This window comes from Nilaparvata lugens, chromosome X (genome assembly GCF_014356525.2).
Source record: "Nilaparvata lugens isolate BPH chromosome X, ASM1435652v1, whole genome shotgun sequence".
Lineage (NCBI taxonomy): Eukaryota > Metazoa > Arthropoda > Insecta > Hemiptera > Delphacidae > Nilaparvata > Nilaparvata lugens.
In genome coordinates this window covers 86,834,514-86,857,727 of record NC_052518.1, presented here as the reverse complement: position 1 = coordinate 86,857,727, position 23,214 = coordinate 86,834,514, and the positions used below count along the sequence as shown (strand labels likewise).

The 23,214-nt window shown below is 32.1% G+C and overlaps 1 protein-coding gene across 1 annotated transcript in view; it reads left to right on the top strand.

The window, feature by feature from the left end:
* Positions 1-2,546: 2,546 nt before the first annotated feature.
* LOC111059791 (guanine nucleotide-binding protein G(s) subunit alpha) overlaps positions 2,547-23,214 on the top strand; it is a 79,527-nt gene continuing 58,859 nt past the window's right edge. The window contains exon 1 of the mRNA XM_039441811.1: positions 2,547-3,211. Coding sequence (XP_039297745.1) covers positions 3,070-3,211 — 142 coding nt within the window. The 5' untranslated portion in view covers positions 2,547-3,069. The remainder of the gene's footprint in view (positions 3,212-23,214) is intronic.

Sequence of the window (23,214 nt, the reverse complement as noted above, 5' to 3'; positions counted from 1 at the left end):
CTTTTAAATGCAATTGTAATGTAAATTTATTTTTATTGGTTGAATAAAGCATTTATCTATTTATGTTAAAAAACGTAGGCTATTTTACTGACGCAATCAACCCAGGAATGGGTCTTTGATTGAGAAATTGGATATTGGAAGCGTCATGATTTTTTAGTGAGTATAAGGGGAAGAAAAATGGTGAGAAAATGTCCTCTATCCATTTTTTGAGGATCGTTTCTAAGATTAATTTATTTATAGATTAGTTGTATTGATCTTCTAGGTCTTGGGTAACCTATTGCATCAGCATCACAATAAAAAAAATAATAATAATAAAAGTACACGTTTGACAATAAGATACAATCACAATTAAAATTTCATAATGGTGCTTGTGAAACTGTGATTGTGACATTGTAATACAGTCCGACTCTATAAAATATTTCGGCGTTGTACTTGATGATAGGCTGAATTGGTCTAATCATATTAAACATCTGAGAACATATCTTTTTATCCTCCTGGGAAAATTTTATTTCCTTAGAAAAATGCTTCCTCAGGCAGTCTTGAGGCAATTGTATTTTGCTTTGGTGTACTCTAAAATTAATTTTGGTATAAGTTGTTGGGGCTCTACATATGAAACAATTTAAAGCCTCTAGTCACCTTACAAAAATCAATAATTCGAGTGATGAAAGGTGTTAGGAGAACAGAACACTCGTTCCCAATCTTCCAATTGTCTACCACTGCGGTATATTTTTGTGTTTAAACTTCTGTCTTCTTTCTTTTTGTTATCAGGTGTTCGCAGTAGGCGATATGAGGTGGATCACCTATATAGCACAAGAAGTGCAACTAATAACATTTTAAGGCTTCCTAGATCACATACAACCTTTTTCCAAAAATCATTTGTTTTGCTTGGCCACAAATTTTTCAACAATGTGCCTAATTCAATTAAAAGAACGAATAGGCCTAATATTTTTCCATTAAAAAGATGGGAATGTTAGTGTTTAATCTTTAAAAGATTAAAAAATCTACATTTGATTTCCAAATGGCTTATCAGTATTTCACTAGAACTTATTGAGAGTTTTATCCATTGCAATTAATTAATTTCGTTGTAAAGCAATAATACTTGTACACTTGTAATTTCTATTCTTCAATTTATTGCATGAATGGTGAGTGAATCTGCGAGTGAATGAGGTAGCATTAACAAGTTTTTTTCACAAGAGAATCCTACTTTTTTCATAATATTTAGCAAGTAGTATTTTTTTTTTTTGACCAATTATAGTGATTTATCCATTGTATGATTGTAACAAAATTCACTTTATTTTTGTTAAATCCTAGTTGGATAAGTTTATTATCTACAAAATTTTTATATAATGTAAAGTGTCATTTATGATGATGTAAAAATAAAAGTGATTTGATTTGAGATTCCATTATATTTGAAATAATTATTTAGTAGTTTAATTAAACTACTGTATTGAAATAAAATGAGAAAAATGAACAGTTTTATTTGATTACGGTACGGTAAGCTTAATATCAGTTTGGAAAAAATCATATCGTGCATGCATATTCTATACATATTTAAAAAAAAAGTATAAAATACCGGTATATGTAAACAGGGGAGTGTTATATAATAAGGGAGTAATATGTAACAGGGGAGTATTTTTAAAAATATAATATTAGCAAAATATATATATAAATGGAAAATTTCAGGTGTTTCATGAACAATTTATAAAAGATTATGCATTAGAATGAATGGAGGCCTGATGGAAGTGTCCGCTGGAATGGAAGGGATAACTTGAAGAAGGAATACCTGAATTACTAGAAAATAGAATCAAATGAGTTGTCAGCTCAATCTACATCCATGTATAAAATCCCAATCGTTACCCTCTCTCGATAAGTATTTTATAACTAAATTTGAAATTGTACTTTCAAGAGTGAAGAATGAATAATAATTGTTCATAATATAAAATCGATTTTCAATGACTAGTTTTTAGGTACTAAACTTAGGACTATTCAGATGTTGAAGGGGAGAAAAATATATTATTAGTAGGTAGTTTAGTAGTACTTCCACTCATGAACATAAAATCATGATAAAATGGTGGGGGAATTAATTGAATTTTCCTAATATTATTATCCCAGAAATTATTCTATTTTATATATGAAATGATTTTATTTGAAAACCAATGTGTCCATTCTATCTACTCAAGTTAGTATTCTGTAGCTCTTACACTGTAGGTTTTGTAAACCTGAAACTTCCATTATCTACTTGAGTGATTATTCAGTATTTTGCAGGAATGGAATTGGTGGTGTGCGTGTTGTTTTCATTTATTGAAGAAAAAAGATTTTTTTCAAGGGTCATTACAGAGTATATTGATGAATAGCTCATAATATCAGTTTTGATGACAAAAAACGTGATCACAAAGTGAGATAATTTCAAATGAGGCGCCATTTCAATGTTATCGACTGATTCCAGCTCACTCCACAATCTAGCGTCCCCTAGCTGCTATTTATTGAAGCTGATCGGCCACCAACCAATAGAGAGTTTTCATTCTGAGACACGGCCTTCTAAACACCATACGTCGCTGTTCGCCGTAGCCTGCAGGAGCAGACGACATAGTTATACCGCCGGGGACTGTGTCGATTTTCGTCTGTTTATGAGACTTTATTTTAGAAATTTCTTTCAACCAGCGAGCGAATGATCTGAAATGGATAAAGGTGTCTCGTGTGGTACAGTTTTTGTCGGTTTCTGTCAGAAAAGACCTCGTTTAGTTAGATTTAATCGGTGCAAAGATCGCACTGCAAAGCACCCATAAGCCTTTGCGTCTGGTATCAATTCTCAGTGTTATATCCTCGGTTTGTCTAGAGCTGTACCGATTTTTATAGTTACCTCTTCATTTTAAAAAGTTATTGTGCTCGTTAAAATCGTGTGAAATCAGATCCTCTTTGCTAGCTTTATCTTAGTACTGTCATAATTTTGGTAAGCGCGACCGATTTCTGATAACTAAAGTGGCGACTGGACCCACTACCACACAACAGCAATCTTCAGCTTCAGATACGGAATCCTGTTGTCTACCTATACTAAATTGGACAAATGTTATGGGGTGTTTTGGAAGTAGTGCCACTTCAAAAGCGGACCAGGAAGAGACTAAAAAAGGGAAAGAAACAAATAAAAAGATAAACCAACAGCTGCAGAAGGATAAACAAGTGTATAGAGCAACGCATAGACTCTTATTGCTTGGTAAGACACCGTTAGGAGTGAACCTCCCGGTTGAATATTATTTATTATCATATTATTTCAACTGTTTAATTGTGTTATTTTATGTATATTAGTCTCTTATAATCAAACAGGGTTTTATGAATAGTAGTAAGCCGTTCCAACCTTACTAACCTACCTAGGATAGTCATTTGAATGTTTCTTATCAGTGAATCGTCCTATCTTTACATTGGTGTAATCACTCCTAAAACACGTATCAAACGCTTTTGTTTGAGCATTTTTCATGTGTATATCGTGAAAAATAGTTAGAAATCATGGCACTTAGTTACCTTGTCTCGTTTTTCCAATTTGGTTTGAGTTATTATATCCTTACTCAATAATTACCATAACTATACAAGTAAGTGGAGACAGAGGTTTCTTATGAATATCATCCCATTAACTAGCATTCTTGTGATGTTTGCAAAGTTCTTCAAATGTAGCTTATGAAAAATAAGTTTCAATTATTGGAATATAAATCAATTTATATGATAACCATCGTAACCTAACCTAAGAAGTCAATACCGTACTTAGCTTAGTCTGCCTGGCTCATTTTTTTCTCTAACATCTTCGGCTTTCTTACTGATGAGTACTTCCGGGCTCGATTAAAAATTCTAGTATTTAAATTGATTTGATTTATTCCAGATAAGCGTCGCAACTTCACTTGAACGTTAATCTCTGTCTGGAATTAGTGACTAATTTGAAGTAGCTTTTGCCCATTGATGCTATATTATTTGTTCTCTAATTTGATCACAGTTTGGGTGTTGTTTGCTTATTAAATAATATCATACTGTATCTCCAATAAGCTAAATACATTACATTCTACAGAGCGTCGCATTGAAGTGAATATTTTTCTGTTAGGTGCGAATTTTTCGTCCTTCCAAAGTTGTCTATATTTGTTAATCCCAAATTTATCAAATTACCTGCTAGATGATGGTTATAGGTTAAGGTTTGAAGGTATGGAAGTATTTGCAAAAAGTTTCTGTAGATAAGTTTTATCTTTTTAACTTTCATTTTGTCTGAAGTGAGCAGGTGGTTTGAGAGTAATTTTTTCAGTGAGAAGTTTCTTCGAATTAGTAACACTCCATTTCATCGTTAGAATAAAATTGTAGAAAAATTCATTGAATATCTTACACAAGAAAATTACTGAAATTTATGCTAGACAGTTATGTTTTCAAGTATTTTTAGTAAACTTTTTCTAGATTTTTTAATCTATCCGGTGAAAAATTAGTCTCATTTTTGAAAAAATATTTTCTTGTCATTTTTGATACAGTACTATCTCTCTGAAGTGAAGTGATTCATCTCGGTTCTATTTTATTAAACCACTCTCCAAACTGTTATGAATAATTGTTCATCCAATCCAAAGCTACTTTCCAAACGTCATTGTTTATCCAATCATTATTTTACTCCCATCACCAAAAATCTGCGTCACCTGTAGTTCATTTTCTGTTGACAGCTCTGCAATTTTTGTTTGAGCAATTTGGTGATGTTTGATACGAGAGTTGCAAGTCGGGATGGGTCTAATACTAGTATTCACTCGTCTAGCTGTAGTATTAGTTCTAGAAAGATCTATTACCCACTGATATGAATTAAGGCTTATCTGTCGGGGGTTTCTAAATTATGCGTTGAATACAAATGTAAGTTATTGAGTTTTAGTCGAATTTGAATAATGTTATAATTGACAAATTCAATTTGGATACCTGCATTAGGGTATTAATTATTGTATTTAAATGAAATTACTAATAAATTTTGAATTATTTTATAACAAAGTAATTTGAATAAAACAATGAAAATTTCCAATATTTGTTACATAAGGTTTATGAATAAAGTAGAGAATTCAAGAATGTCAAGCTTGACCCTTCAGATCAGAAATCAATTCCATAAGAGTAATGATTCACAAGATTATCTATAAAAGACTATTCTTTATAAAATCAGATTTTTTGGATATGTAAACCCTGAAGTTATGTTATAAAGTATAAATTTCTAAATTATTGAATGCATTGATTAATCAAATATATTATGTTTCATTATAAGATGGTAAATTTATAGGCTACCTTCTAACTCGATTCACACCAAGGGACTGTTCTTACATTTTAAATTGTATTTCTCTACGTAGTCCACGATATATTTTGACTCTATACTAACTCACAACAGCTTAAAATGGTTGGGTGGTTTGGGAGTGCATTCATGGAGCTGTGGAAAATAATAGTGTCAAATAAGTCCAGTTTATCTAAAAAGTCTAGTTGAGAGTATGAATGTGAAAACATGAATAAGTGTATCTTATATTCATCATCTAATTGGCAAATAATATTTTCAACTCATCTCTCAACATAATTTTTAGTAATCAGATAAATTAAAAATTCAAGCTGATGAATTTTATTGGACTTGAAATTAACATTCTGTGTGAATCAAATCATGAACTTTACATAACCTCTGGACTGTTTATTTTAAATTAGCCTAAAGTTAAAAACAGTTTTGTCGAATGCCTATTGTTTTCAATTTGATTGTATCTATTGTCTATGATAAATAATAATACAGCAATAATATAATTTCCATTACTCACGCACAATTTATGTGGGAGCTTATGTGGGCATCACCCTCAAGAAAAAAAGGGATATCATCTGTTCTACGTTTGGTCTTCATTTCTGGGTTTCACTGATTGCTTATTAAGTTTAATCTATTTATTATCTGTTGTAGGGAATATAAATTGATTAATATTAATTGACGATAATATTATTTATAGATCTATTCTGAATGGCTCACTTCACTTGAAAACGTTTATGTATTCTCTTCCCCACCTTTAATTTGAATATTTTCTTTTAGTAGCTCTCTTGATTTGATTTACAAAATTGCATAAGAGAATGCTATAGATACTGTATCTCCAAATACATGTAGGCCTAATTCAAAATAATTTATCTTGAAAAATATGCCAATTTTCTTTCTCCAACGCCTTTTGTAGTAGAAACAAGCTACTGGATAGCTGAATAGATAGAAGTCACGTAAAAGATATATGCTTCAAGTCATCCCGTTATATCTGACCTAATATTAAATGTTGATTCTTCATGATAATTATCAATTATATATCATATATGTTATAATCAAGAAAATATTATCTTTCAATTATTTTTTTTATTTTGCGGATGATGCTATGATGAGCTTTTTGCTTGTGCGTGGGTAATGGAAAGTGCGAGGGTGATTTAGTGAGATGATCAAACGTCAATGCTTACAGGCGGGAATCAAACCCACGACCATGTAGCACTAGCCGACTGAAGGATGCATCGCCCTAGTCGTCTTCGCTATCCTGACCGGCAATAATATATACATTTTGATATAATATTCAATAATAAATTTTCATGATCAATATTAAATATTCCGGTAGTTAATTATACTTCATCATAGCCTACTAATGATTTGACAACGGTGTAGAGGTGGATAGGGATAGCAAACCAATGTTAATCAGTTGCTGACTTTATAACTTGAATTTCACTATTGTGTGATCAGAATCAGAATCCCCTGAGAAAGTGTAGTGGAGGCGTAACCAAAATGGAATCTTCCATGTCTGCTCAATATTCTGTAACAAAAATAGTTATTTGTTTGACTACTGCTCATAGTGGCACTTTGCTGCACTGGAAAAATAGCTTACACACATGATGGCGAGTATGGAATGGTTTCTTGAGTGCAGCAAACATACTTTGCGAACGTTCACGTTAAAAAAATCCTAAATTTACTATTGAATGTCAAAAGATTTTTGGGAGAATTTTATGCTCTTTCCCCCTCCATATCACGCTCACTATTAGTTGGGAGGACTCTCAGTACTGTATCTTTATCTCTCAACTACTGAATAAATTCTCAAATAAATTATAAATTTTGTGTAAAAATGTCTAATATCTCCTACAGTTTCTCAAAAGTTTGTGTAATTTTGAAGTAATATTGATGCTGATCTCGACTATCACCATTATTCTATACAGGAACACCTAGAAGTCAGTCGTAATTACTGATTTCAAAACTACACATTTACAAGCTATATATTAACAAATTTCACAAATAGTTAGTTGTTATTACAAGTTGCATGATTCATTTACAAAAACTACTTACCGCTCTAGTGCGGGAAAAACCAGAAAAATATTTATTTATTTTTCTTGACTAAAGCATAAAAGTTGTGCTTTGCGCTCTATAACCAGTGCTTGAGGAATAGCTAATTTTCCAGGTAACTGTAGGAACATAAGTTTCGGACGAGTAAAGTTGATTATACTATTTTTTGAATGAATCCCTCTTATTATTCAATGACTGGATCACTTGTAGGTTCCTTATTCATTCCCTTTAGATTCAAATTCCTGTTTATTGCCTGGACCCGCAGATTGACAAGTTTGAAATATTAAATTTGATTCTGTGATTTTGACTATGCTTGGTACCGTAATGATAATTCATTTTATCCCATATGTATGTTTCTTGATTATTCACGCGGTTTTCCAACAGGGATCACATCCCTTAGTGATCAACAGTGAACACATGGTCAAATTATTTTTCTTGTTGCCCAATAATTGCTAGTTCTTCTGTTTATGAAACATGAATTCAACCTGAATAATAGACAATATGAACTATGTCTATGTTTATATAGACTATTGTGCTGTTTTCAGTCGTAGATTAGATTATTAATTTTATGATTCGAGAATTCTGACGAATGCCTCATACTCATATGTATCTCAATCATTAATATTGATAAAACACCTCTTATCGTTACATTTCTCCACTATTCATCTATTATTTCCTATTTAATAGTTGGTACGTGACTTTAATTATGAAATTAGCAAACATAAAATATTATATGCAGGTTATGCACTAGCTTCTCGCATTTGGTTTTCTTGTTCATTAACAACATTTTTAGCACATGTTGAATTATTGCGGTTGCAGGTGGTAAAAAGGATATTTATCTATTTATTTTTAGATACATATGAGAGCACAAGGATATTGAGGGAAAATCTTTTTAATTTGATAAAGTTCATTATTGCGTCTGGAGTACTGTTTACGTAATTGCATACTGAAACTTCTCTTTCCAATCAATGAATAAATTAATTTATGAGTAAATTGATAAAGTAGTAATTAAATAGTTATCAATTTACTATAAATTCATTGACAATAATGTTTTTCATCAGCTCTCTCAATGTTTGCTTCTTGACAAGTGATATAATATTATGTTTATTTCGCAGTGAGGTCCATTATTAAATTATTTAAAACGTGGTCCATTTCTCCATCTGTCTTAATTACAAGAGGCCGATTACCAGATAATAATTTCTGCTTACATAAACATTTAATTTTTTAAGAAAAAAATTAACACCAGTTATTATTTTGAATTAACTTAAAATATATGCAACAGCCTCTCGCATTTGGTTTTCTTGTTCATTAACAACATTTTTAGCACATGTTGAATTATTGGTACAAAGGATATTTTTTTTCGAATTTTAGAAAATTTTTAGCTCATTTTAGAATTAGTGGTACAAAGGATATTTTTTTTTAGAATTTTAGAAAATTCTTGGCGCAAATGGCTTGATTAGCGGTTTACGAACGATTAGAAAATGAGGAACTTGGGATGATTTCGCTGTTCGTAATGAAATTTAGGAACCTGATCGATAAAATTTCTCTTCATATTATGTTACTAGCTTGTTATTAGCTTGATGTGCAGTGTCCCAGTTACTTTATTTTTCAATAAAGCCTATTGATGAATATTAAATTAATTTTAATTTTTCATAACCACCTGAGCGTAGTAGAAGCGGAATTTTAACATGTCATTATATAATTTCTACATAACGTACGATGAATTCATTCATTTTTTATTTGCTACTGATAACCACATAAATCTATGAATTGTGCGTATTAGAATTGTTTTGAGGGAATTAAATGCCAGTCGCAATAGGAATTGAACTCGTTGCTTCGCACTACCCTGGTTTATTTGTCCGTTAATATAAAACGCCGTGGGTGATCCATGATCAACCTGATAAATATTATGCTTATGCTTAGTCATGAGCTGATAATGATTCAGCTGTTTGTATAATATAATGACCGTGAGTGATTCTGAAACATATTTTTCTGAATAGTTTGAAGTCTCTGAGTTAATTTATTCAATATCGGGTCACCGAGCTTCGCTCTGGAGTGTAAAAGCATAGACAATTTGTAACGAAAGATTGAATTTATATTTTATATTTATTTATTCATTTTTTCAGTCGTAAAGTTGTTTTCACAGTTATATGGAGAGGCACAAAAGGCTTATTCCCAAAACTGTCCCTTTTCAAATTTATAGTACAGTCCAAATCAAAATCTAGGTTAAGCTATCGCTCATCAAAATAACAATTTATTCACACTTCAAAAAACAAACACATCATCACAATAGATATATATAGACATCAAACACAATAGATATACTATGAATTCGATTTAGAATGATATACTATGTTTGCTACAATATTTGTTAATATACTATGTACTATTCTACACTAACAGCATCTAGTCACTATTTTGGGCTTTTTGAAGTAAACAATTGAAAAAAGATAAATGAACAAAAATAAGTTTGAAAGAATAAGAGGTTGATGATGTCAATACCACTTTAATTTATTCGAAAATTAATTTATCTTACAGAACCAGGTTTCATGGTAACACCTACCACATCTTCAGCTGAACTGTGGTAGGTTCAAGTTCAGGTTCAGCTGGTTCAGTTCAAGCTCAGCTGAAGATGTGGTAGGTTTAAATTTTTTAAACAGTTTTAAAAAAGGTTACTTGGATTTTTATTTTTATTTCTATGAAACAAATTCAATTTGAATATTCGAATATTGGCCTCTTGAGACCCATTCTAAATTATTAGAACTTGAAGAAAATTCTCTTGGAGCAATCTACTTTCGTAAATACAGAGTGTTGGTGACAATTAAGGAAACAGCTTAATATTTATTTCACAGGGATAATTTGATAGTAGGTCTCATTGAGGATCCTATTTGAATTAAAATAAATATTTTTTTAAATGGGAAGGTGGTTGGTTATATGATACATTATTTCGATAAAGAATTTCAAGAGAATGTCGAAAACCGCACATCGATATCTCAATCCGTTTCAAAGTTCTCCATAATCAAATATACTTATAAATCATATAAATAAGTACATTAAAAATCTGTTTTAAGTGTTGAATATGTGAGTAGATGTTACTATAAGTGGCCACTAACACTTGAAAAGTACAATTTGATACTTGAGATTTTTAATGTACTTACTCATTTATTCAATTTTGCATGATTTATTAGTATCTTTGAATGCGAATGACTGAAACGGTTTGAGATATCGATGTGTGGTTTTCGCCATTCATCTTGAAATTCGGTATCAAAATTATGTATCATATGACCACCTGCCCATTAAAAAAAGAAATGAAGTTGGATTCAAAATGGCGGATCCAAGATGACGGACCAAAATTTTGAAGCAACAGGAAAGTAGTTTTATTTAATTCAAATAGGACCCTCAATGAGTCCTGCTGTCAAATTATCCATGTAAATAAATATTTAGCTGTTTCCATAATTTCATCAACCCTTTATATTATAGCAATGACAGCTGTACGAGGGAAGGTTGCTCTAGAAAGAAAAGAAAATCAAACTCTATTGCATTCCGTGTTGAGTTTTTAAAGTAGTACTACTCCCTTCGAATTAGAGATCGTGAACTTAGATTCTGAATGAAGTGTACGATGAATCAGGGGATTTTCCGGCCAATCAGTGGATGTACCAATGAATAAGCTCATTCAATAAATTAGTAAAATTCAAGTGGCAATTTGATGTGTATTCAAAATACCATGTTATGACGTATACATTACAGTTTTCCAATTAAAGCCAAACAGTTATAGCCTATTTTTAATAATTATATCGTTATGAATAATAGTAGCATGTAATCATATTTCAGTTCAATTTTTCATTTGTAATCCAGTATTATTTACCTTTCAATCTGTAACCCCAATACGACCCTTGAATTTCATGTATTATTATAAAGAATTCCATAATTTAAAATTTCATTTGATCGTTTTTGCTTTGTGTTCAGGTATGGTCTGACGCCTTCTTATTTTCACCAATTTCTATCTCACTTGAAAATACTTCTAATAAATTTAGATCTCATTTCCTTCTAATAAATTGCCGGTGGACATTGTTTTATCTCAACTGTTACATCCTTACTGAGTATTCCGATTGACCCATGCGAAAATCATTTATCATAATCAAGCAAACTTTGCGCTAGAAGCACTTTTATTAATATATCAAACCTCATTCTAAGAATAAACCTGTTGATGTACGGAATAGATGATATTTCAAATTTAGTCTACCGTAATATTTCCACTCTTTCTTTATTTGAATCAATAAATATATATATATATATATATATATATATATATATATATATATATATATATACGATCGATTGCCAAGAAACAATTAGTCAACATTCAATTCCTTCACCTAATAATGTATATTTCACAAATTGATATTTCACAAACTCAGTGATGGTTGTTTGAAAGAATTTAACCGTGATAAATTCCACGAGAACCAATCAGAGAAGCGGTCTTTTCAAGAAAGCTTTCTCTGATTGGTTCTTGTGAAATTAATTAAGATTAAAATTTAACCGGCTTTTGTGCAATCGGGCCTCAATCTTGTAACAAAAATCAGGAAAACGACATCCTCTGTGTTCTACAAAAATTTCACACCTATTCCAATATTGTATCAAATTTATATTTGAAACTAATTCCTTATCAATGAATTAAAAACGGTAAGCCTATGTGAGTATTAATGATTTTCGCCTTCTCACTTCAAAATAGCCAATGATTAACTGTGTTCTCCAGAGACATTTAGCATTATTTCAATTAATAAATTTGATAACCTGACAGAAAATCTTGCTTGACGATGTTAAAATAAATCAAGTGCAGAATGTTCAATATTTAAATTACACCTGGATGGTTAAAAGTCCAGAAACGGGAATAAGTCTCAAATTATTCTAACATCAAACGACAAACGATGGTCAATACGACGACCATCATTCTCTAATTGAGTTGATCGTTATTCACAAAATCGAACGTATTCCTCTGATTGACTGAGATGCACAATTTATTCTCACTGTTAGTAATCTCTTTTCTACTTTGTTACTGACTGAATCTTTATTTACTTTTAGTTTCATTTTTTCTGTAGAGGAAAAACATCATTAGAGAATTCAATTGAACATTGAACTTATATTGATGGTACACTGTGGTAACAATTCCTATTTCGTTTTTATTCGCTACCGTCAAACAGAATTCTCTGAACACATCTCTATTCCGGCCAAAGCCACCTATTGTGTCCTGCTCTGTTTTATGTGAAATTATTACACGCTCTCCAATTAATTGGTTAGTCTAGACGTCGATAAATGGAATTTCCCCGACTGGAAAAGCGGGAAACGTTTCGTGCATTCATGGAAATGATTCCAAAGATAGGAATCGAGGGAAATGTTTATTGAAAAAGTACTTTTTTGTCCACCAGTTTTCCAAATTGATTCCGATTTATCACAAACGCTTAGTTCGTTTTATAAACTGGGGATAATTCCATGTAATTGCTACCAACTCACTTCACTTTGAACACGGTAAACACTGAATTGAAGATTTCGACTCATGGAATTCTGTCAAGTGATGCGAAAATTGAAACTTTTTATCTGGTCTCTGCTCCCACCGTGGAAGTAGGTTTTCCGACATTCTATTCAACGATATATCCAATTGAAACTACGAAAGTACTTGTATTCTGTATTTATTTTTCTGTCGAATACTATTCTTCATTATTTTACATTATTCTACAATCATCCTCTATTATAATATTCCTCACTTACTTTTCAATGACTCTACTACTGTATTCAGTGATTGTAAGAATCGTAGCCTTCGGCTTCTCTTTTTGCCTCGAGCCTACTGTTTGAAAATCGTATAGGTCTATTTCTTTTAATTCAGGAGAATTACAGATAGAATATAAAAGTTCAATTGTCTGTTTCCAATCATTCACAGACTCTTTGAATTACAATAATCAATCAAATCATTTGCAATTTCAGAGCTTACAGTTTACTTCATAATGGTGTAACAACCGAAATGGGTTCTCAAATTGTTTCAAGAAATTAGTGATTTCGACAATATCAAGTGGTTTTCATTTTATAATAAGCATCTCCATCTGTAGACAATAATTCATTTTTAAAATCACACATTCGTTTGAGATAAAATACATAAAAAACTTTATCTTCAACAGCTTCAGCTACCATCAGCCTTTTCAGAACTTCATGAGCATTCATTTTGATTAGCATGTATTGTATGTTTCATGTTGCAATAGCAAGGCTCAAACTTGTTAGCTCCCTAGTTTTTTGAAGCTCAGTACCTACTAATTTTCTATCATCTCAATCTATTCTAGGTGTTCCAGCTTCCAATTTTCTTTCCTTAGGCGTATTTGGCACATACTTCAGATTCACGCATCTAGTTATTTTCCTCCATTTTTATTTCTTCTTTCTGCTCGTCTTTCATTCTCTCTCTCATTCTTCTCCCGCTACCCCTCCCCCTTCTTTTCACCCATGGTCATATATATCTACCAGTTTTTTGGGGGTTCAATATATAAATAAATACATAAATATACTGTTACGTGCTAATATAAGGAATATTAAATAAAATAAAAATACCTATTAAAAATATTAAATTATTTTATCATTTTACCTTTATTTTATTATTTTACCTTTTATGATTTAAAAGGGTACTGAGATTTATATTTTTATTTTATTTATATTAGAAGTAGCCCTAAAGAAAAAAAGACAAGGAATATTAAATTATACAGTGAAACTTCATTACAGTGATTCGAAACACACGAGACTGCGGTCTTCTTCAAACCGAAGAATCTCCGAATATTAGAAATTTCAAACTCGAAAGTTGGGTTTATCATTTTTCGTATACAGGGGAGGCTCATACAAATTTTCGAATTGTAGGGGTTTCATTCTTATCCAATGTGTAGTAGGCTATATTATGATAATAATCGTATGTCTTTTATTGGTGGGGAGCTCCTGGCGGAAGTTCCACCTCGCCTGAATATATCTTTTGACCGTCAATGGGCCATACGACTGTCATAATTCAGCCGGGACCGACAGTTTAACGTGCTCATCCGATAAAACGGGAGTAACCTGATCAAAAACAAAATACTATATTAACATATCGGCTACATTAAATGAATGTTTCTGGTAATATGCTTTCAAAAGCATTACGCATTTTCAAGTTCCTTAATAGACCGATCTCATTTCTTATCTTGGAAATAGCCTAATACTATCCTGCTGTATCTTTTTATGATTTTTGTTGTCTTGTTCTCTAATCTCTTTTAGCTAATGTACGGTATTCACTTCTCGTATTTGACTTCGGATAAAAGTGTTTTCATTTTATCGCGAGTGTTTCGTTGGTGTTAATTTTTGAAAATTGTATTTGGAATAAGATTATCCTATATCGACTGGTTCAATAAAATTTCATCTGTAACGATGATTTTGTGATACAGTTATTGTATCTAAAATTTTGCGAACATGACTTTAATATTTTTTATTGACGATGGTGATGATTATGCACGTAGCAACTACTTTTTTATTATTCGACTTTGTCACAAGCACATTTATTCATAGACTGTACTCTTGGTTACTACACCACTATCAATATCAATAGATTAATTTCCCCTTCATAGATTTTATTCAGTCTATTGATTATGAACATCTATTTTTAGTGAGTCTATTTTCGTATCTAACATTAAACATTCTCGGTGATAGCATTATGACAACATTCTCAGTTGTGTTTTCAATTAGGCATGGCTCAACATGAAGAAACGTTCAGTAAATAATAAAAATTAAAAAATCAACCTTGAATAATAGAAATCATGTATCATGTTTACTGAGCATGAATTGTTGTATGTCATTATATTTGTATTATATTTTTATTTGTTAGGCCCACAAGCAGCAATGTTTAAGTTTTTCCGAATATTCATCACTCGTAGCATCGTTTGACGGAGATAAAAACTAATCAAACAATATCGTCCTTATGTGAGAGTATTGCAAATTTGGTATTTTAAAATTCGGCAATCTGTGCTTCTTATCCAACCTGAATAATTCCATCTATATTTTTATAATAAGTTCCATTAATTCACAATCTCGATTATGAGAAAAATTGTCCTCCAACAATTAGAAATGCTACCCATCATCACGATCCTCCAGTTCTAAATGATTTCGTATGTGTAGGATAACTGTGGTATAATTTGGAAAACTTTTTTCTCTTAGATATTTGGCCTTTTATTTAGGCTACACCTTCTTTCCTAATAGATCGCCCTATTTGTCAACTGGTTTCAGCCTTCTTTATATTAGTTTGTTTTGGTGTGTGCCACTTTGATAAATAATACTTGAGTGTATTTTATATTGAAGTGTAATACTCGGTTTCCAGATGAACGACTCTCAATTTAGTAATAGTGGAGTTCGGCAATGTCTAGTGGCAGTCGTATTCAATTAAAAACAATCTCATCGTATGCGTTGTTTGTAATTTTATAAGTGAAGTTTAATTTTGAAATCCGTCTGTTTTTGAGTGGCTTGTCGAGGGATGCTAGCGAGTTTTATTTTGCATGCATAGGGCGAAACAAGCAGCACATGAATCCTATCCAGCATTCTGACTAACACATCAAAGTGAATGCTTGATTTGAGTTCGTCAAATGCAGGTTCTAAACTCAGCACCAAGTCCAATTGTAAACCAGACTTGCGCCATCAAAAACTCATCTCTTCAAGTAGAATGTGTAGTAGTTGAACCAATTTAAAAACGTTGGAGCTGTCATAGTCACGCTAACTTATAATCGCGAGGTCGTACTTTTAAATTACTTCCAATGAATAATTAGTTCAAAGTACTATTTAGTTCTATCAAAACGTTCACCCTTTTATTAATTTGAGTAACTGAGAAAATGAATCTTTAGCCTCAGTTCCTCAGCTCTCTCTTCTTACTACTCTCTGTATTATTTGATGCCCAATTTTATTGCAAAATATCTTGAACTTTCTATCTACTTGCATGTTAATATAATACAGTATATGTGTTTGATTAGAAAACCTTTAAGCTTACCTTCCACTGCGGAGTCTACAAACTTCGTTCACCTTTTCTACTCATCAAGGCAATATCCATAGATATTCGTTTATTTGTCAACATACTCATTTATAACATACGCAAATATACGACTTATTTTGTATGTATCATACGCATTTTCCAATGTATCTGCAAATTGCTTGCAAGCAGAATGTTTTAGAGAAGCGGAACTTCTCCGCTTATGAGTAAGCTCAGCGGACTCGAGGGTTGAAAAGTCTCGCCAGTCAATGTTTTTTGTAAAACTATTTCTCATAATAACAAAACCACTCTGCTCGGCACTTTTGCTGTTGGCAGTGAAAGGCAGGCAAACCAGTGAGGAGATTTCCTCTTCATTATCATTGAGTCGCTGTTTATGAATAATATTGAATTACCATGTACGTGATATTGATTTGTTTTTGCTTAAATTTTCTTCCTTGAGACTCTTAAAAGAGTATAGGAAATCGTCAAGAAGGACTATTTGTCAAAAAATACAGTAAAAGAATACAAACGTTTTGTTAATGGAAGAACCTTTTTTGAATATGTTTATCCAAGAGAGAAAATACTTTTGAAATATGAATCTTTCTATTTTTGAGTTGAAAATGTATATCAATAATGATCTTAGCCTTCTTTCTTTTCACTTGTTCTCTTGCCGATTGTTCATGACTCTTCCCTTGTTTTCTAATTTCCCTTGTTATTCTATTCCATTCTACTCTGTTCTTCTCCAATCAAAAGATCTGTTCTAATCTTCATCAATTCAATTTCATCCAAAAGAATTAGCAAAAACTGTACGGTGAGTTCTATCTTATTACCTTTTGCCATTGTCTTTTTACAATTCTAAAATAGGAATATCAGTTAAGGTATTTATATATTCAACAGTCTTAAATTTGAATTCGTTTAATTTCGCTTGGTGTGTACTGAATTTGAATCCAAGTTTGCCAACAAACAGTGGAAGAAGAGTAGACGGAAAAATCTTCAAAAATAACGTTTTCTCATATTCTGCACACACCATGTGGAATTCAATCTATTTAGGCTGTGCATAGCCTTGTTATACGATGAGCGGGAACCATGTGAATACTTACTATTATGTATATCAGTCTTGAAAGCAAATCAGTCTGAGTATTTTCATCCTCGTTCACCCACTCACTACTCTTTTGTGTTGTAATGCTATTTTGTATTCATCATTAGTTTTATCCATTTTCTTTAATGCCGTCGTTTGTATTCTTTGTTTCCATTCGTCAATTCTGAAAACCCCAGTTGCTTGAAGGAATGTTGTTTGTTTACTGAGTGCATGTCATTGTCCATCTGGTCATAAAACATGAAATTACTTACCGTAAATTCTTGTCAGGTGACCAGTATTTCATTCGCTTTTCAATATGGCGAAAGCTAGCTAGAGCGACACCGTTTTGTAAATCAAAAGCATAGAGCACAGTAGACTAGATCTAGGCTGCTCTCGCAATATACTCCTTCAAGTACAATAGCTAAGAGTAACTATATTCACTTCATGTGTTGAACTGGAAGCGTTAATAAACAATCTAATTAGGAGAGATATTCAATATTTTATGGTTTTTCTTCAATGGGAAGGAATATTCGATTTCATAAAAAACAACGATCCAAATTTCATAAGAAACCGTTCTTGGTTCAAATTTCCCATTTTCCAGATTTGGTTGATGAACGTTTTGTTCACACTCACATATTCCAAATACCTATATCCAATATGGGTGCAAATCGGGGCTTTCTAAACATGTTAACGAAAGCATAAAAACTCTACCTTTCATCAATTGGAATGAACGCACAACGTCTATTGCATAGTCTGTCACTTGTATTTACAATCTAAATTGTAATACAGTAATATAATTCAATAACAAGTTGGAGAGAACCAATAGGAAAAAGTTAGGACTCGTGTTGATATTATACGGATATTATCTACAATATTATAAAGAAAAGAGTTTACTTATACATGTACGGGATACGAAATAAGCTTACATGTTTTACGCATCATCACGTTTGAACTACTTGACTAATTAACTTGAAATTCTGCATATAGATTCCTAATTAACCGAGGATCGTTATAGGCCTATTTTCAATTCTTCAAGATTTCATTACGTCAAGTTTTCAGTTTGTCATGTTTTAAATAGACCCTTTCGGAGCACGGGTTTCCTGCTAGTATTTTGATAAATGTAACTACCCGAAATCAGTAGAAATTTGTAACTTTACAAACATATGTTATGAGTTTATTAAGTTTTTCGTTTCTTGGAATTTCCTTACAGTTTTGTTTTTAGTGACTCGTCTGCTTAACGACTTAACTGAGGTTCTGTATGAAAAATGCAAGCCATTTTTCTGTAAAACAAACGGTTGTATTTTCTGTTGTAAACCTTATCTACAGTAATTACTTTCAACTACTAAACCAAAATTTGAAATTATTTTTAGTGATTGTTGGCTAACTGAGAATATTTCTACGTTCACTACGAACGCTCTATGGATGTAATGAGGAATGAATTACTTTTGTTTTATTACTTTCATTATAAGCTGTTTCAAACTTCAGGAATTCTGTAATGACTCATATTATCTATCTTGCTAATTTATAAGACATATTGTTATGCCATATGAATTCCATGTAAAACTTTCTGCAGCTCTATCAATTAATTATCTTCACTTATCTGTTATTGAGAAAGTATATGATAATCCGTTGAAATGGCACAACTCAATTCAAAAAAATGCAATCTATTGAGTCAGATCAGGGTTCTAATTCACTTGAACTGGTATTATTGATTAGGTTGAGAAAGTTAGCTCTATTCGACCAATTCTTCACTAATTCATACATACATTCATAGATACAATATAATATTCTCAATTCATCATGAATGGTTTTCACATAGAATTTCAACAATAAAGGCAATATATTCCACAAATTCAGCCATTCTTCTGATTTTAAAAGACATTAAAACCAAGCTCATTCTATAACTATTGCCATGATAGAAGAAACTCATTTATTCTCGTTCATGTCACGGGATAGAAAAATCATTGGAATAGTTCCTCAATATTATTTTTGCCCATGATAAAAATCGTATTCGAATCAAGTTTAGATTTTTATGAATGAGTTTCAGAACAACCTCTATATTTTTAAAATATTTGTGCAATCTCTATATATTTTTGAAACTCTTGTAAAACGCTTAATTTATTTTGAAAGGCGAGTAAAACCCCCTAATTCAGTTCTAGGGAAGACTGATCAATTGAAGAAATAAGTAAGGCTTTTCGAAATCACACTTTCAACTTTATTAGTTTTCTTTTAAGATTTATAGTGTTTGTTAGCCTCGTTCAATTGCTTTTTCTTTTGACTAAAGGCAGATTCTCACATATCTGTATCAGTGAACGTGTCTGTTGTACGGACAACGTGTCTGTTGTAATGATAATATTATCACCAACAGTCCTAATGGGACTGTTTATACTCACTCGGCTGGGCTGGGTGGGAATAGAACAAGAAAATCTCAAGTGTGAGTCTGATTGCAAGTTGATAATTAAATTGATTTGGTCCAAACTCAGCTGGCTGATAAGAAAGTAGTCTAAACACACTCCAGCTTGTAGAGTTCAATTGCCCGCTTATTTCATACAAAAAAGTATTTATATTGATGAAATTCAATGCTTTTCTGTCAACGGGTCAAGGCTCTCTCTTAAATGATGTGAATCTTCAACTATCCTGTAAATTGTATACCATTTTCGTCACAGTCGTAAACTTCAATAGTCTTCCATATGCAGATAATTAATTCGTTTTCTAAAGAATAAACATTGTGTTATTACAATGGCTTCATAATTTTGTATTCATTTACTTTATTAACAAGCCACAAATTAAGTCATTCTAATTTACAAATTTTCTCCACCTAAAACTGGTCTATAAATGAGCTGGTATTTATTTTCAAGTTTCGTACTGACCTCAAATGATTGATGTAGATTACGTTTAGCTTACTGAATTATCAGAATTATCAGTTTAGTGTACTCTTGTATTTAAGACAGGCATTCATTAAATCAACTTATGCTTCGTTCTTGAAAAGTATGGCTATGGCATGCACTAAATGCTGCAAATATTGATATATTACTGTCGTGTATTTCAACCCTCTAAAATTTGTGAGTCAGCTGATGGATTGCCAATAAATATTGTAAGAATATAATACCCAACTTGGAATTGAATTGGCCCTGATAGCTTGAAACGTTCGTGAGAAATTGGATTTTTGTTTTAAATTCTCAAATTCTTACATCAAAAGATTTCCTCACAAAATGAAAATATCAATCCTATGACCAACTTGATACCATATTAGACAACTTGATCGATTCAAAGGGTGACGGTTTCTTGGCACTGTAGTCTCTGATTCCTTATTCACTTCTCAACTCTAGTTTAGTCTAGTGTTTTGCTGGTTCCATTTCTTTCAATCCAGTCAATTTTCATTGAATATATTATGTAATTTATCCTTTTTGCCATGCTCTCTAATAATTCGGCTTACTGCTTATCTTTTCTGAACAAATCGGACTTGTAGGACTTCAACACGTAATTCAGGTTTGACTACCTTCATTATTGTGTTCCCTTGATCTTGTTCTTTATCTTGTCATCTGGTACGATTGCTGTCAACTCTATGTGATTTTATTGATGTCTTGTACCATTTTTCCTATTGCTCCAATCAATCAATTTCATAATTTCATTTAAAAATTCGTTTCAATCAATTTATTGGAAACTACAATGAAAATACAATGATGGGTCCTCGTAAACCTGTAGGGTTTTCATTAATATTTAATAAAGTAAATATACAAATTCTAAGTGGCCCAAGATCAAATTTAATTTCTTATTTCAAGCTCCCTACTTCGGAGGCACAAAGACCTTAGAAAATGGAGCCAGTTTTATAGTATTTCAAATCTTGCCGTTGTTTCAATTCAAATTAAATCAATGTTAGTTTCTGGAAATTTTTATTATTAATACTATCAGGTAACCCGTAAGGGTCCATTTAAAGCACAAATAGATTGAATTTAGTTTAATGTTGTGATCACATTGAATGCAGGTGCACGTCGAATCATGCATGAGCCGAAAAACAAAATCTGGCAAGTGTCATTGAAGCCATAGAGGAAAAATAGCATAAGAAGATATTCCATGGTATAGGGCGTTTATGTTGCAAATTTCACTGTTAACTCAGCCGATAGTCCTAGTAGTTATTTTTCGTGAAGCTATGTGACGCTGGCAGTCTCTCAGACTGTGACGTTTTTTCGTACACTCTCGCCCTAACAAAACATAATTAATAGACGGTAGTCGACAATAATCGGCTTGAGTTAACAGTGAAATTTGGAACATAAACGACCTATGCCATGGGATATCTCGTCATGCTATCTTTTCTCTGTTGAAACATTGTGACTAGCATGTAGCTGCTCATACTGAACGCACCAGCAAGTGCTAGTTCAGTGTGAGTGTACCTTATTGCTCTTTCCAGATTTTGTTTCTCATCTGCAAGCTTGGTCTCATCGACCATGATCAGGTTGACCACTTGCACATATAGGCGTACGCATCCAATGTGATCACACACTCATCGCTTCATGCTCATATTGAAAGTATTAACAACTGTAATAATTTCCAAAAGAAAAACTAGTAGATCAAAAAATTTGATCTACTGACGAAATTTGATCCATTTGACGAGTGGATCAAACGAAAAATTTGTATCAATTAATAAAATTATAATTAATGTATTGACAAAAATGAAAATAGCCCCATAACCAACCTGGATAAATTAAGAATCTTTATGCAAAATTTCAAGTTAATCAGTTGAGTAGTTCAGTCGCTATGATGCGTCAAACATGTATTTCGTATCCCGTACATATATATAAGCCAATTCCTTATTTCATAAATATAGTATAGATATAGAAGAAGAAGAAGATATAGATAGAAAAAGAATTGGAAGATAAACCGTTGAATACACTTAATTTATCTATGACCACTCTCAAGCAAAGCATAAAAAACTGAAAGCTTGTCGAATTGAATGAAAACTCGACGTACTGAAAACTTGACGAATTTGAAATAGGCCTATATCCATCACCGGTAATTTGGGAATATTCATGCAACATTTCAAATTAATCAGTTGAGTAATTCAGACGTGATTATGCGTCACTTGTGTATTTCCTATCCCGTAAATGTATAAACCAATTATATTCTTTATAATAAATAAAGATTATTAAAATAATTGTATTTCATAATAGAAGAGAAATTAATTTTCTGGCTTGGTGGTGTATCCATTGGTTGAATATTTGGGAAAGCTATTTGCGTAACAGGAGGAATTTAGTGCTTCAAACGATTCCTGTTTTCTGGGAACTCGAGCTGCAAACTTTCATCAAGTAGGCCCCTACCCACCCACTGTCTATTAAACAGATTCCCGTGTTCATTATTATAACACTTGAAAGTTGTGTGAATGATTCCCGAGGTCCATTTATAAATATTGATGGAAAAAGCGGAAAATCCTCGTACAGCGTACGAAATGCGCCTGTGACCTTGCATTCAGCATTCGTCTCTTTTCTCAGACTGACAATATGAAGTGTTAAATTGTTCATGCGCTTCTTATGGCGCCCAAAATCCCGCGTATTATTATAAACAAAGGGTCTCCCTATATTCTCACAATTCTATTGTAATTTTTTCTTATGGAATTCCTTGACCTGTTTATCAGTTTGTTCAAGAGAGATTCCAATCTTTTCACACTTGACGTAATTAAATTATCGTGCTTAACTTTTACTAATCCACTTTCATGTGTGACACACTCACGCCAAATCCCCTTAACCCTTTTCCCATCTGAATGCCGCTCTTATCTCTATCAAATGACCTAGTCTTCAATAAGATTCACGCTCAACT